This window comes from Aspergillus nidulans, chromosome I (assembly GCF_000011425.1).
Source record: "Aspergillus nidulans FGSC A4 chromosome I".
NCBI lineage: Eukaryota > Fungi > Ascomycota > Eurotiomycetes > Eurotiales > Aspergillaceae > Aspergillus > Aspergillus nidulans.
This window is the reverse complement of record NC_066257.1, coordinates 2,454,091-2,469,351: the sequence shown is the minus strand read 5'-3', so window position 1 is coordinate 2,469,351 and position 15,261 is coordinate 2,454,091. Positions and strand designations below refer to the sequence as shown.

At 52.3% G+C, this 15,261-nt stretch overlaps 3 protein-coding genes across 3 annotated transcripts, besides 3 other annotated features; 1 reads left to right on the top strand and 2 right to left on the bottom strand.

The window, feature by feature from the left end:
- Positions 1 to 15,261: part of a sequence feature (contig 1.110 1211..298245(1)) that runs on past both edges of the window.
- ANIA_06580 (cardiolipin synthase) lies at positions 187 to 1,535 on the bottom strand (the record flags this gene model as incomplete). The annotated part of the gene is made up of 4 exons (XM_659092.2): positions 1,162 to 1,535; positions 564 to 1,021; positions 300 to 525; positions 187 to 253 (listed from the first exon to the last, which is right to left on the bottom strand). Exons 1-4 carry the CDS (start codon positions 1,176 to 1,178, stop codon positions 187 to 189), a joined length of 768 nt encoding a protein of 255 aa, XP_664184.1. The 5' UTR covers positions 1,179 to 1,535.
- Positions 2,488 to 3,947, top strand: ANIA_06579 (uncharacterized protein; the record flags this gene model as incomplete). The annotated part of the gene is made up of 2 exons (XM_659091.1): positions 2,488 to 3,465; positions 3,531 to 3,947. The coding sequence occupies 2 exons, from the start codon at positions 2,488 to 2,490 to the stop codon at positions 3,945 to 3,947; spliced, it is 1,395 nt and encodes a 464-aa protein (XP_664183.1).
- Positions 5,821 to 5,841: a sequence feature (Short protein (ANIA_11521, CBF71027.1) was converted to a misc_feature.).
- Positions 6,001 to 6,033: a sequence feature (Short protein (ANIA_11521, CBF71027.1) was converted to a misc_feature.).
- ANIA_06578 (protein osaA) lies at positions 6,085 to 7,515 on the bottom strand (the record flags this gene model as incomplete). The annotated part of the gene is made up of 1 exon (XM_659090.1): positions 6,085 to 7,515. The coding sequence occupies one exon, from the start codon at positions 7,513 to 7,515 to the stop codon at positions 6,085 to 6,087; it is 1,431 nt and encodes a 476-aa protein (XP_664182.1).

Genomic DNA, 15,261 nt, shown 5'->3' with positions numbered 1-15,261 from the left:
AAGAAAAAATAAAAATAATGAAGGGGGAAAAAAAAAGACAAAAAAAACATACAACAGCTGGGATTCGCATGTGGTCACCCACCATACTACTAACCAGCCGGCGTGTGGCTTAAGTACGGCTGAGCGGACGGGAAGCCCTGTTCTCCACACCCTGTGGTCGTATGTACTTGTAGTACCTCGAACATACTACTTGTACCGCCAGAGCTTCCCTGTGCGCCCAAACATAAAAACACGGCGGGAAATGGTAGACTTACTGAAATGCGGTCATTGTTTCCTTCAGCTGCCAAGCGTCAATAAACGCTTCCGGGACAACGGGAAGAGCTATCGCGCTTCCCACAAGCAGCAGCTGCAACGCTGTGTTGACTTTCGAGATCCCAGTTGGCTTCACCTCCGCAGACGGGAGCGAAAAGTCCCAGTACCGGGCCATGGTCTTTGGCGGCGGAAGCGAAATCCAACGGTAGTAGAATGCGGAAATCGCGAGACCAACGTCCCGACCGAGAATGATCACGGCGAGCCATACTACGCCTGTTAACTTTGGACTATTGAGGGGCGGACAGACTCACCAGGTATCGACCCGTTAACGGCAAGACAAGCGACGCCAATCGTCATCAGCAGCTTATCCGCCATCGGGTCAATAATCGTGCCAACAACGGTCTGGAGGTTATATCGCCGTGCAATATAACCGTCAACGAGGTCTGTGATGCCTGCGTAGGCAAACAAAGCCAAAGCTGCCGCATGGTGCTCATGCACCAGGAAGTAGCCAACCAGAGGCGCAGCGACCAGGCGAGAAAAGGTGAGAATGTTAGGGATGGTGTAGATATTCTCATGTGCAGTAGGAAGCGGAATCCGTGAGAGGATAGGCGATTTCTTCGGCCTACACACAGTCAGGACCAAGCAGCCGGGGCTGGGGTCAGGGTGAAACAGACTCTGGTTTTTCTGCGTCGGGTTTCTTCGCTGACCCTCTTTGCTGTAGCCTGAAGACCCATTGGCAGCCTCTGGTGGGAATTGAGCCAGGTCTTTTCTGAGAGCCCGTGGCTAGAGTGAATATCGACGCTCGATATATTCTTCCGCAGGATCTGCTATGCAACGCTTGCCAACTGGGTATGGCGATGCGCTTCCCCATTTGATGGGTAGCAGGCATCCGGCATAGCCTCGACGCACGGATGGCCATTGAACATATTGAGCCTGCCATACTGCAGGCTACAGAATCGATGTTGTCGGGCTACCGGCCGACAATCGCTTATTCTTTTCCTTTTCGATGAATCTCCTCAACCTGGCTCTTTCCAGGTATAGAGTGCTATAAGCAAATAATAAGTTTCATGTGCCCCAGTTCAAATTTTCAGACCATTTATCTCAATCTGTCAAAAATCTAGATATTGGTCCAGGAAGAAGCTCTAAACGGTCCTTGCAGGCAAGCAAACTGCTAACGTGGACACTGAAGTCAACAGAACAAGGACGCTGAAGGAATAACTAACCGCAATTCGGTTATAGGGGGAAATGAGAAAAGAAGAAGAAAGGAGCGAAAAAAGGGAAAGGCAAATTAGAGATATATAGAAGTGAAAATCAAAGTGAAACTATACAAAATCGCTAGACGATGGAAGCTTGATCCTCGGCCCGGAGCGGAAAATCTCGTCCCGGTCAGGTGACATCACCTCAAAGCACCTTTGATCTTGATAAGCACATCGACAGTGTGCAAGTAAAGCACAGCCTGACAGACGAAGCGCAGCTTGACTTTTCGTCTGTTCACTTGAACTGGACATTCTATTCTTTTGCGCTTGCGCAGGTTCGTCTTAGAGTCTGCAACTTCGAATATAACAAAGGATTTCGAAAGGACCGAGTTTGCAGAATTTCGTCAGGCCCTATGCTCCTGATGTAGAAGACGCCCAAGAATGCTAGGATTTGCTCCTATGAAGATACGATCAAATTTTATCTTATTGAGATTCAGAGGATTACTCGAGAGGAGGATGACCTGCGTGTATTTGATCAGGCATAGGCTAAACATCTGTTACACCATGGACAAACAGTCATGCTGAAGTCCTGCACATCGTGGACATTTACTGGGAAGGCAGCTCTTATGTATGAAACTGACTGGGCCCCTCTGGATCATCTGTTGTAACATCGAGTCCGTTCGTGGATAATCGCTGTCGTGGGCTCTATATGTATCCACATCCGCAGCACCTCTATATATATATATATATCCCAACGCAGCCATCTCGGGTTCGACCCAGTGAGATGAACGAAAAAGAATACAACGTCCAGAGTGAGAAGTCCTCAGGGATTATGAGTATGAGCTGCTCAAGTGAGGCAGTAATCTGCCCTGTTGCTGACAGTCCCATGGACGCTACTCTTCCACCTGACAGCGCTCACCTGACGAGCCTCACAAGATGTGCAGCAGGACTAACACAATGACCTCACCTTCAAAGCTCGTCCTTAGCATCATCTACTTATAACTTCTCTACCAATGCAGAGGTTTGTATAGCTGCAGCCATGGTGCTAAACCATCTCGCAGCGCCGATTCTCACCACTGCGCCGAAGGGAGCACAGGATTCAAGCCTACCAAGAGACGAACCGTGCGACCCAAACGTTCCCGACCAGCGCCTCAGCATCAACAGACCCTGCATCTACGAGCGTCGCCTCCCTGGAAACGCCTATATAACAGCCCACGTTCAGCGCCTCCAGCACGGTCACTACTCAACCTCTGCTGTTTCAGACCGTGACTTCGACCATGTTGACTTCCTCGCCGTCAACTTTGTCTTTCATTCGCCAGACACCAGGAATCACCGCTTCAAGGCAGCGACAATCCGCGCATCTCTGCGGTATCCCGGCTACAGCAACAGAGGCAGTGTAAGTCCCCCCGGGCCTCATCGAAAAACAAACCACCCGCACTTCCTCAAACACGCGCCGCACTTTCTCCACGGCTCCATTGTCCCGGAAACTCTGCAATGGAACTATAGTCTTTCAGGCTCGTTAGGCGTCGCACAGCTCCCGCTTTTCGCATCCCTCTCGCCAGCAGCAGGTCTGAATGGGCGCTTCAACCGCTATGAGATGATGCGTATTCAGGGCTCTGTGCGGAGCAAAAACGGGATCCCCGCTAGTCAGATCGTATGGACTATGGAGGAAAATACTCTGCAGCGCTCGGGATTACCGCGGGAATTCACGTTCGCCATGTTGATTGCGAAGCCGGGGGCTGAGAGCCGGGTGCAGTTTGTGCTTGAGATTGAGCCCGTGCTGCAGTGTTGGATCTTGGGCCAGTACCCGGGCTGGTGGGTGAAGCTGTGGAAGAGATATCGAGCCGCTAGACGGAAGAGGGGTGTGGATTTTCGGGTTAGTATTGGGCAGCGGTTTGGAGACGAGTTGAAGCCGAGATCGCACACGTATTCGGGGCTGTCGAGGAGAGGGTTCAATTTTGCGAAGTTGGTTGCTGGGTTGGACGAGTACGTAACATTATCAGGGGGCAGGGTTATGGTAAGTCCCAGCTGTCTTCTTGACCTGGCCCAAGGAGCCTAAATTGGATGCTGATACTGTGATAGGCAGCGGCTGGAGGGAGTTTCATTCCGCAAAAGCCAGACAGCACAATGCCACTGCCGCCGCCGATAGAAGACCCAGCACCGGCCCCAAACCCCTACCCATTGCCAATGCCATATCCAGGCCAGCGACCAGTAGACGGAGTCCCATACCCTTTTCCAATGCCACCTGGACAGGTTTATGAGCCAGGACGAGCCCCTGAGCAAGAATCACGACAACCCCGTCACCAATCCCGACGACAACACTCTACACCTCTTCGACCCCGCGAAGAGAGAGCATGGGACAGAGAATCGAGTGAGTTGCATACGATCCTCACGAATGCACCGAAAGTGCCTGCCAGGACCAGCAGCAGCGGACAGGGCAGTACTTCGCGCGCCAAGTCACGGCAGGGATATCGGCAGCATCAGAAATACTGGCGATGATTCCATTCACCCTTAATTAGCATAGCGAGGCGTGTTATTAGAGGGAGGGCTGTATTAAGTTGCCGGTATTGTTTTCTAGCCCCAAGAGCATTTGGCTAGTTTGTCTTCGTCTTATCTGCTCAAGACTGTCTACCTTAGCAATTCTTCTTTCCTCGTTTCTGTGTCGTTATGTCACTTCATACTTTCCTGTACTTTTTATACCGGCTACCAGCATGAGTATGGCCAATTCAGAATGCAGACCTGCGCTGCACTGTAAAGACTCTGGAGACCGAACTAGTTACGTGCGAATATCGCACAGCACATCAACTCTCCTAACGTCCCATAATATAATACGGATCTCAGCCGTACCTTTGTCCCATTCACCTTGCTGCAGCCGACCCACTCCCATGACGGTGCCGCAATCAAGGTTATAGATTCCTTCGAGTGGATTCTGAGTATGTCTTGAATCCTATCCAGTTGCCCATAAAGTCCAATGGATATTATAAGCCTAATACACCAGATATTATTATATACCAGATAATATTATTATATATATAGATATATATTCAGTCAACTAGTGTAAATAATGTCCATATCCCCCGACATCGATCCCCGCACCTTCCCCTTATACAGTTCAAGTCATCCTGTAGCCCGTCTCCCTTACCTGACGCATACGTGAGAACGAGACAAGGACTTTATTGCGGCAACCCACATTCACTTGCACTTTTCAGGACACATGCATACCTGTAGTCCGTCGTGTGCTTTATTGGGGGTGGAGTACAATGATGTTACGGCAAAAAGCCACGCGCTCGAACTGGCGACGCAAGGGGCAATCTCCTCGATTTCCACCTGCACATCAGCAGCAGAAAAAGATTTATTCGTGGCAGGGAATTGCCATTGACATTCCAAACATGCCGTTCTACTGCACGAGTCAGACTCGCCACGCGAGCGACGCGCTACGGCGTTCCAGTAAGGAGTGGTACGACGTTCACACCAACTCCAGTACGTAACTGCGCCTCGGCTACGGTAGCTGCCCCCTCACCACGCCCTTACTGATTACCTGCCCGCGGTCATGCTCACACCCACGCCTATGCCTATGCCCAGGTCTACCCGAGGATGAGGAGTCGCAAGGAGTCAGGTAACTAAGTAGGTACCCAGCCCTTGAATGCAGCCAGTCATCGCACAAAAATACCTTAGTCGTTATCTAAACTCGAGCGTGGCTGATAGATTGGATCCAATAAGAAACAGTAGCCGAGTGAGTGGATATACTTTTGTAGCTATTAACTTCTACTATCGATGATCCGTCATGGAAGATCAATATGGGTAAATTCTAGTGTATAATCTAGACAGACCCAGTCGACGGACAAAAAGGCAATTCTCGAAAGCCGCCAATGGGGACCCTTCAATTCAATCCTGATAACTAGGTAATGACCAGCTGAACTGAGCTGGCCATATAGTACCATCTATGCGATATGGGCTCTCCCTTGCATGAACTCGTATGCCTGCTGCTACTAACCCGAACCATCATTTGTCTAATATTGGACTTAGTCGAACGCGCACTGACTTTCTGATCTTAACCCTGTAGAGAAAGAAGAAAAAGACTATCTTACATCACTAGTAGAGTGTGCTGCGGCTGAGACCGAAGACTCTGGATATCAGTCTGAACGATGTTGACATAGGGTAGTGCTTGGAGAGCCCAGACTCTGCTTCATGATTCGGATTCACATAGAATAGCAAGAATAGAAACAAACGACAGTAGGGATATGCTGTAACAGCTATAAAAAAAATCCAGATAACCGCCCGAACCGACCCATTGCTCGTAAACGCGTCATACCCAGCAACGAAAGACAAATGCCCAGAAGCCCTCCCTATGACCGGACACAAAAGAAACAAAATGGCTCAACAATCAGTTTTGGTGCGTGTCGTGACATCGTAGAAAACCCACATTAAACCGCCGACATCTTTCTAAGAGCTGTGCATCGTCCGGGTATTCATCCATAGAGATATGCGAAGTCTATGCCCAATCTGCCGCCCTTGAAAAAAGACTATAGGGGAATCACGCGGAATGGCATAGAGAAAGAAAGAGCAAAAAGATAGGGGGGCATAAGCAACCGGCAAGAAAAGAGTCGCAAAAGCAGAAGACCGGGGTGTATGCAAATTAAGGTATTACATCGGCGGCGGAGCAGCCGCCGCCCAGGTCGTGACTGGGTAGTTGGCGTGAGTCGCAGGCACTGGTGCACTGAGATAGTACTGAGGTCGATCGGCTTCCAGGATAGAATTGTGCCGAGATTTGGTGCGAATCGCGCCGGGGTATGCTTGCATCAAAGCTCATTCCACGATGCTCCAGGGGTGAATGAGCCGATCCATCCAGCTGGCTTGCCAGACTGAAGCTGCTTCCCCGCGAATATGCTGGTGTCGATGGGTCCATCGGGGAAGTCGCATCGGTTGCAACACTTCGCGAAGAGATCGAGGAGTTTCGATAAGCGGCCTGACTCTGATCTGACTGGGAGCGTGCCCGCTCGTTTATCGGGTTCGTCAGAGGTGGAATACCGGCCTGCAATGACGAAGAAAGCGCATTGTGACCAAGCGGATCGAAGCCGGTGGCGTACGGGCCCTGGGCCCGGAATTGAGTATAATCTTCTTGTTTCTGGGGCTGCGGGATATGCGTTGGCGCGGTGGGCGTGGGAAGGTAGGCCTGCTGGGTAGGACTCGGCCCGCCGAGCGTGAACGTTGCGACTTGATTAGGCTGCGCAGGATGCGTCACCGGTGCGTAGTGGTGCTGCTGCATATAGAAATCCTGTTGAGGAGCCGGTATTGAGTACGGCGGAGTCGGCACCATCTGCGAGCGATAAGGGAAGAACGGATGGGATGGATCACTCGTAACCTCCATTCCCACATGTTCCAGCTCGTCAATTGGGGCGCGGAAGCTTTGCTTCTGCGTCAGCTCTGGACGGGGCCGGACATATTTGAGCGCCTCGACCGCTGACGGCGGCGCCAGCACTCCTCGCGTCACGTCCTCCACGCTATAGTAAGAAACAAGGTGATGTGTCACGCCAGAAACGGTAACGCTCATCGTCTTCTTCACCAACCCCATCTCCTTGAAACCATACGAATCCACCAGCGAGCCGACCAGCGCCCTCTCGATTTCCGACTGATGCGTCCTCTCTGCTCCATAACCACTGGCTGTTGGTGACGGAGAGTAGCTGCCCCCGTTGCTATCCTGTCGCGCGTACGGTTCCCCGGGCCTCCCTGACGTGAGGGGGCGCCGGGTGGTTTTCTTCATCGCCCGTTTCTTTTCACCCGGGGGAAACGGCTTCTCCAGCTCGCGGTAGACGAGGAAGTTACCCAGAATGCGGCTGGGGCTCCACGTTACGCCGTCCGTCCATCGCTTGATCCCGGATGAATTCTCCTCGTAAATAAAGACGGCCCCGCTGCGAACCAGATGGCTGCGCTCCCGATCGTGAGGCCGACGAGGCACATGGTGCAACACTCCGGTCAAGCACGCCTCAAAGAGAATAAGAGCGTCATGGGTAGTCGCAACGTAGCCGTTGAAGGTCGGCTCCAACACAGTCGAATTGCCATTGACCATCTTTCTTGAATATTGAATCCTCCCCTCGAACTCTTATTGTGGCTGACTTTTGCTGCTTGTAGGTTCGAACCTAGTTGGGAATTGTGGACTGAGGTAAATCGATTTGAGTTGCAACCCACGCAAGATCTATGATCAGAGTTCAGAGTTTGAAGACCGCGGCGATCTCTGGCAGGAGAAAAGAGAAAGAGATAGTTCAGAACTGGAGACCTGGCTGGTAGCAGGGAAAGAGCGAATGTGGAGAGGCTCTCCGGCAGCTGGGCTGGGGGGACGACCCTAGGAGCTCAAACAGCTTCCCTTCGGGAGAGTGTGGGGGAGGTAAGATGTCGAGAGAACGAGAGAGCTAGGGACGCAAGGGAAGTTAGGAACAGAGTAAATAGAGGAAAGAGTTGGCGGGGAGGGAGGCAAAATAATAAGCTCTCTAGGATGCGAAGAGGGAGGGGGGAGGATGTGTGGAGGAGAGGATCAACCTCCAAAAAGTGAAGTAGCGAAATGACAGGTCCAGGAAGCTCGCAAGTCCAGCAGGCGTACCAGAGGACGAAAACCACCCAAGGGACCAAGGGTGGACTGGCCCAGCGTTTAAAGCTCCCCCCTCAACCACAAGCCACAGTTCAGGGTGTAGCCAGAGTTGGATCGACGCAAGCACGGACACTGGCAATGAATCTGGCCCCGATGGCGGATGGAGCTCTGGCTGGCTGGTTCCACGGGACCTGATCGGGATCGCAGCAGAGACGAGCAGGTTGAGGCCGCGGGAATTCCCTGCTGGCTGTCAAGGAAGCTAAGTTAATTCTCTGCAGAACTTAATATGAGATAAGGACTGGACTGGACTGGACTGGAAGTGCCGCGCAAGAGACGATGGGCGGTCGATGACGCTGCCCGGTTGGCGGCCGGCGGGAGAGCGAGGCGATACGAGAGGAAGGGAAAGGAAAAGAAAGGAAAGAGCAGAGTCAACAAGACATCCAGAGTGCGAGGGCCCGGCCACGCAGACGATACTGATGATCTGAGAGCTGGGAGTCTCGAGAGGCGCGTTATTCCTCCTACCAGACCAGGTAGACCTACGTAGTCTAGTCTTATAAGATCGGACGGGCCACCTGCATGGGCCCCAGCTAAGTGAGGAAATAGGAAACGCGCTATTCGTTTATTTTTTTCTTCTACTGAAACGAATAATAATAATAATAATAATAGTAATAATAATAATACTAATACTAATAATACTAGTAATGCAAAATAAAAAATATTTAAAATGGTTAAACGATTAAACCGATTAAACCGATTAAAATTCCTCTTGACGACCACCACCACCACATCAAAAGGGCCAGCCGATGGGCGAGCTAGTGTACGAGCCTACGACCGAGATAGTGCGGGTGAGAGGCAGCGATGGGCGGCGGGGCGACCCAGAGTCGGTGACCAACCAGACTGACTGCGGCGGCACTAGCGATCCCAAGAAGCAGGAGCACCGACTGCAGTGGAGCTGCAACAATTTGGTTCCAGCTATCATCTGGAGATGCAGATGATGATATGACAGTCGGGCAACCAGCCAATTACTAATATATAATCATATATGACCTACTGCATTACCTACTCTATACGGGGTGCAGTGGTCAGCGGTCGTTGGGCAATAATGATGATCAACGATGCGCGCGCTGCAGCGAAATAAGCCGAAAACCGCCCGGCTGGGACTCGTGAGCGGTGGTGTCGAATGGTATGGACGGTATGGACGGTAATGAGGTATTGAGGTATTGATGGTGGTTACGGGCGCCGGGCTGAATAATACGTACTACGTACGGACGACAAGGGACAAGCTTGACCGGGGCTCGACATGGGGAAACAGGAAGCAGGTACCGACACCTAGTCTCGTTCAGTAGTAGGTATAGCACCACAGTCGGTTTTATTCTAATTATTCACCCAACCAACCAACCCACCGACCGACCGACCAACGAACGGGGTCGAACGGCGTTGAGGTCGGGATCTCCAGCCTCCAGCAACTAAATCGCCAGATAGATTGCATACTACTCCAGCGACGCGGCTGTGGAAGACCGGTTAGACAGAGTAGACGGATTAAGTACGATAAGACGGTTCAAATGATTAGGACAATCAGGACAATTAGGACGATTCAGACGATTCAGACGATTCAGACGATTCAGACGATTCCACATTCAAGACGATTACACGATTATTCTTATTCGGGACTGGGACGCCTAGTCGTAGCGGTCATCGTCCCCCATTCTACCATGGGTTGGTTGCTAAGCTGCCCAGGGGTGGAGCTGGTCGACTGCCCGCGCCGACTGTGGTTGGGAAGAGGGGAAGCGGATCTCGCCCAGGGCAGCAAAAGCAAGCCATTCCATTTCCAACCATCCCATCCTCAGTCCTTACAGATGGACTTCACCATCTTACATCAAGTATTCGTCAAGTGGTCATCCTATTCGTAATTTCATACTACCGGGGCCCAACCTCGTCCAGGTCGAGGTCTCCCCGCGGTGATTTCACCGTGGGAATCGAACTCGCCTTTTCTTCAGATCCCATTCTCAACTGGCCAGCGTTATTTGAGGGGTTAGGGCGAGTCCGAGATCCAGCACTCCAGGTGGACCGGCCAGCTGCGACTGCCAATGAAGCCGGCGTCCCTGGCGGAGAGGATGAGATGATGTGCGCTGCTCATCGCATCGAGTCTCTGGGGCCCTGGGCCGCACTAGCTCTCTTAGTGCGCTTAGGAGCGGAGCCTGAGTACGGAGTAGACTGTGCGCGTTAGCCTCTGACAACGACTGTTCCCTTCGTCGTCTCGTATGGAATCCTGAATATATGCCTCATCCAAGCCTGCCCCATCGCCTCAGCTGTTATTGTTGTCGATCGAGCATCGACCTTATCGCCAGAGCAAGAAACATCCGTGTCTGGCGCCCATGGAACCGTCCTGTGAGGTCTGAGAGTTCCTGGCCGCCGGATGCCAGACCCCAGCATGATATCAGCTCCTCGTAATCTCCCAGACTATGTGTCTTGTGATGGAAACCGCCGGTCCCATCCAGGCGTTGAGACTCGGCGAAGAGTGGGCTGCGGGCTCGAGTTGTCATTTTGGGGGTTAGCAATTCTGGAGTAACTACGGAGTAGGCCCTGTTTCGCATCCATCCTCCTCGTCCTCCACATCAAATAGAAATTCAAGACGGCCTGCCTTCTAAATCTCACCCCAGAGCTCGTCCGAGATCATTTCGTGGCGTCCCAAAATGGCAAACGCCGCCCGAGCTCTGCAAAGCCTGCGGAAGTCTCGAGGGGATTCGCGTCTACTCGTATCGGGACTATGGAGGATACTGACGAAAACAACGTTTTCGTGCATGAGCAGATCTTATGACCGTGGCTTTTTCAGGCGTCTTCGTCAGCTTCCAGAAAACCGGTCATGGTTGACGCCGCGACTGCGACAAGAAAGGATGTGACCGCGAGACCTGCGACCTGCTGCCCAACCAGCCCAGAGGGACTTAGCAAGGGGACTGTGCGCACCTCTCCGACTAGCCTCAGTGGTAGCCTGCAATTTTGCGATCGAAAATCGAAACCGATCCTGTCTAGCCTTCTCCCTTTCTTTTTCCGCAGGCCGGCTTCCTCGATGATCTGCACCGCTTCCCAAGTTCCAGTCAAAAGGCATGCTGATCACTATTGGATTATGCTTGGGACTGTTGAGGCCATGATGCTCTCAATTTCTGAAAGCCGTCGGGCGAAGTCGGGTTCAATAAACTGCATACTCTGTAGGTGAGAGACCAGGCGTCTCTAAGGACCGCTATGCCGATCCCCTTTACTAGCTGAGTCCACGCTGGGTGAATTCGCGTATGGAGTACTCCTGATCTCTCTTACTCTTACAATGGGCGTTTCATCACAGACAAAATACTAGAGAAGATACCAAGTGGTATTTAGGTTAGAGAGAGGTTCCACACAAACATTGGGGCAACCGGCGGCCAGGGGTCTGGGAGATTTAGAGTTGCCCGGAGGGTGAATCCTCGGTACATGCCAGGATTCAGGGCCCATCTCGTGAGCTTATATTGGGCCATCACAAAACTTTCGCGGGAGATCCCCAGTAGATCCAGCAATGAATTCAAGGACCCTTGTTGAACGGGTGATATGTACCAAAGGGCCGTTTGACGGCAGGGAATCAACATAGTATTTCCTCCATCCAGGGCTTCGGATACCAGATTCTAAAACTAACACCTTGGGAACCCCGAGGGCCAGGGATAACAGCAGAGAGCGGATGCCGGCCAAGTCCCAGCGATGCGGGTGAAAAATGAGCGAACACAATTGGCGCGTGCTTGCCGAAACCCAAACTGGCCATGGAGTAGAGTTGGAAAACGTCTTTTTCTGGGGAAATGGGTCCTATCAGTCAGGGCGCGTCAGCTGGGCGCTTAGGCAGTGCGATCGCATCTGCTCGCCCGTTAAATCTTGATCAAACGTTGGGTTGTCGACGCTTCGACAAAACGTGCAGCTTTTTACATGCGAGTACCGGGGCTACCTGGTCGGATTGCATGATAACGGGAAGAGTTCACTGGCCGCTTGACAAAACTGCAGCGAAGGCTGTCGCACTATGCCGTATTATTGCATGCAGCTGCAAAAGTAGGATAGAGAAACGTCTTCTGACTCGTACACACTGTTAGTCAAGTGAGTAGAAGCATGAACCACTGGGGAAGCGTCTTTATCTTGACATCTCGTTATCACGCGAGGACAACTGGGTTGCCCTCAAGCTTCGCTTGAAGAATATTTGTGGCTGACTGGACTGGAGGGCTAATTTCCACGTGCAATAATACATCCTCATGCGGTCTACTGGTGTGTGCGCGTAGAGAGAAAATGGCTTGGCCAGGGCCTAGTCAGCAGGAACCGGGTGCAGGGAGTAGTAGTGTGCAGTGGTCGGATGCAGCCAACAAAAAAAATAATATGTACGGAGTCCACCGTTAGGTGAGCAAGAGAAATGGCCGCTCCAACTCTTGTGCTTATTATTGGCCTTCGTGCCAATGGCTTCGTATCCAGAATTGGCGGTTTAGCGAATGGTGAGCAAGAACCGGTGTTCCGCCCTGCCTTGAGTACAGTGGTGACGCCACAGATCATGAACTGTCACCGAAACCGACAAGAACCAAGCAGCTGCGAATCCGCCAGATCTTCGTTTTCGAGACAGAAACTTGGAGGCCTGTAGCAGGTGATTGGGTTGCCAGAACGCGCCGCCCTGTAGGAGCCTTGAGGGAGCTCTCATGCACAGTTCCTGCCTCTATCCGACGGACTCTGAAGAGAAAGAAATTGTGGCGCTGATTCCGGTGGCAGCTGTTCCAGTGCGCTAGAGCTGACCGGGATTAACGCCGAGAGGCTGGTGGGATGGAAACTAGGAACAGGTGATCATGTCTCGCAAGCTAGCAAGTGAAACAAAAGCAACAAAAGCACCAAAAGCCGACGGGGCCCAGAACTGAGCGATGGAGACGGAGGTTGTGCGGGACAATAAAATAACTAATGCTTTGAACTGGGGCGGATTGACAGCGGACACGAGGTCACTGGAAGCCGATCGGTGTCATTGGAAGAAGGAAACCCCGCGGCGATGCGGCGATGCACCGACGGGTCTCGACGACCAGCTGAAGCGTCAATAGTGGGAGCGAAAGCGATTGATCGGCCGATGCAGGCAGGAACAATGGTAGTGGTAGTGGCAGTGGCACAAATGTAGGCGGCTGGTTTGAGTAAGAGGAGCCCTCACACCAGGCTCACTTACCGGACTCACCTCGAATGGCGTGGCCAAGTGTGTGCGTACACTTACAGACTTGGCTCCCACACGATGACCGAAAGATCCCAAAAAATCATCCAGCCAGACCCCCTGGTCGGATACGATGTCCAGAGTGATTGGATGGCTGCGAGTTAAATCCCACTAAGCAATTTCCCATTGGACTGGCCCCCGATGCATTGGACTGCTGGAATGGGCGACTTGGCAGGGTAATCCTTCGTGATAGGTTTCCAAGGAACAGGCTTGCAGGAGCTAGACTGCTGCTAGACACTCTCCACACGCTCGTGTCTTCGCCTCCACCTCAGATCAACTACCTCGTACGGGATTCGAGTCCCGCGCAGGACGTACTCTGGAGTACTCAGAGTACGGAGGACAGTCCCGGTAAGCTGTAATACTTCTCCTCACGTGCCCGCCAAGCATTCAGCCGGCGCTCTCCCCCTCGCAGCTGGCAGATGCGCAGGGCGCGGGTCGATCTGCGCCTTTCCAGCAATGGGAACAAGTCCGTCGGCTTCGTCTTGAGCTGAGGGTCTACAGTAGTCCAGAGTCTAAGTCGACGGAGTACGGAGTAGATGAGACAATCGCACTGTCCACAAGTCTCCGGAATCCGGACGAACAGGTCTAGCAAGGCAACCAACCCGAGCGCACCCCACAGCTGTCAAAAGGACCAGCCTTTCTTTTCTTTTTCCCGCCTTCCAGGTCCTCCAGGTCGCCGCGGATCCTGGGCTAGTCGTAGTAGTCTCCTGCACTGACTGTTGTGCCACGTTGACTGCCAAAATTCGAGCAGCTTTCATGTGAATCCTCGAGTCTCAGAATACTCCGACGCATCGGTGAGAATGGGATGTTCAGGAGAGTGGACAGGATAAACTATGCCGATCCAGATTGCGCGATCTCTGTCAAAATCTACTGCAAAGTCAATTAAATTAATCTCTCCGGATCCGAGTTCCCAACATCGAGCCATGTGGTGACTATCGACTGCTAGAGCGGTGCGATGCTTGGCCGGGCTCAAGTACGGGGCACTCCTTCGTAGTCGAGGTACCAGACTCGTCCACTACGGTGATCGTCAGTCATAGGTTGTTCAGTGGTAGTGCAGCCTTGATCCTCTTACCCCATATCTGTGCCTCCGAGCCCATTGCAGCTACCGAATCGGCGTGGGCTGAAAAATCATCCAAGGTTAGAGTCACCGTTACGCGGAGAAGAGGGCGCCGGAAGCCGCCAATAAGGCCACCAACTGCGCTCTATCGAGAAGGTCGAGTAGGAGATAATAGGAGGTAATAGGAGGTTGATGGCCATGTGATAAGCCTTGCGTCGACTTGCTCTGCAGACATCACTCTGCATAATGTCGTCGTTCGTACAACTTGCCCTTCAGCGATCCCTTGCATGCGCGTCGACTTTGATCTGGAAGGCACGTCATCATACAGAACAAGGTCCCGTTCACTGAACACTTCGACTCTGAAACAGGATCGAGCACCTGAGCGCCTACTTACCTGCCTCTGCCTGCAGGTACCTGCATACCACCCCAAGTACGGCATACCGTGATCAGAACTCACTGCAACCAACCACCACATGACGACCACGCGTCCAAGTCCAACGTATCCAACAACGTCCCCCCGTCAACGCCTCTCGCACAACCTTAACGGTTCCTACCTCAGCCAGTGTCCCCTCCTCAACCCAATTCAGCCATTTCCCCGGGTCTGCAGGGCACCCCATGCCGTACTTTTAATTTGCGGCTTGCAGTTTCGAATATCAAACCGTTGGGAATGACGTAGATCGTAGCACGCGCTCGTTCGTCAACGGTCCAATAGTCATACCAGGCGATGAATATCCGTCTGCGCGGACCGCACTGCTAAGGATTGTGTAACTCGTCTCCCGGTTATTTTGAAGTGTCAGGGGAATGCGTTGAGTCGAAGAAAGCTAAGGGGACGCATGGACAGATGATTGGCGTAAAGGAAACGGAATGTCACTGAGGGAAGGGTGAGAGGTAGACGGCAGGTAGATTAGAGGTATCTTCCGAGAAAGTCGTACAG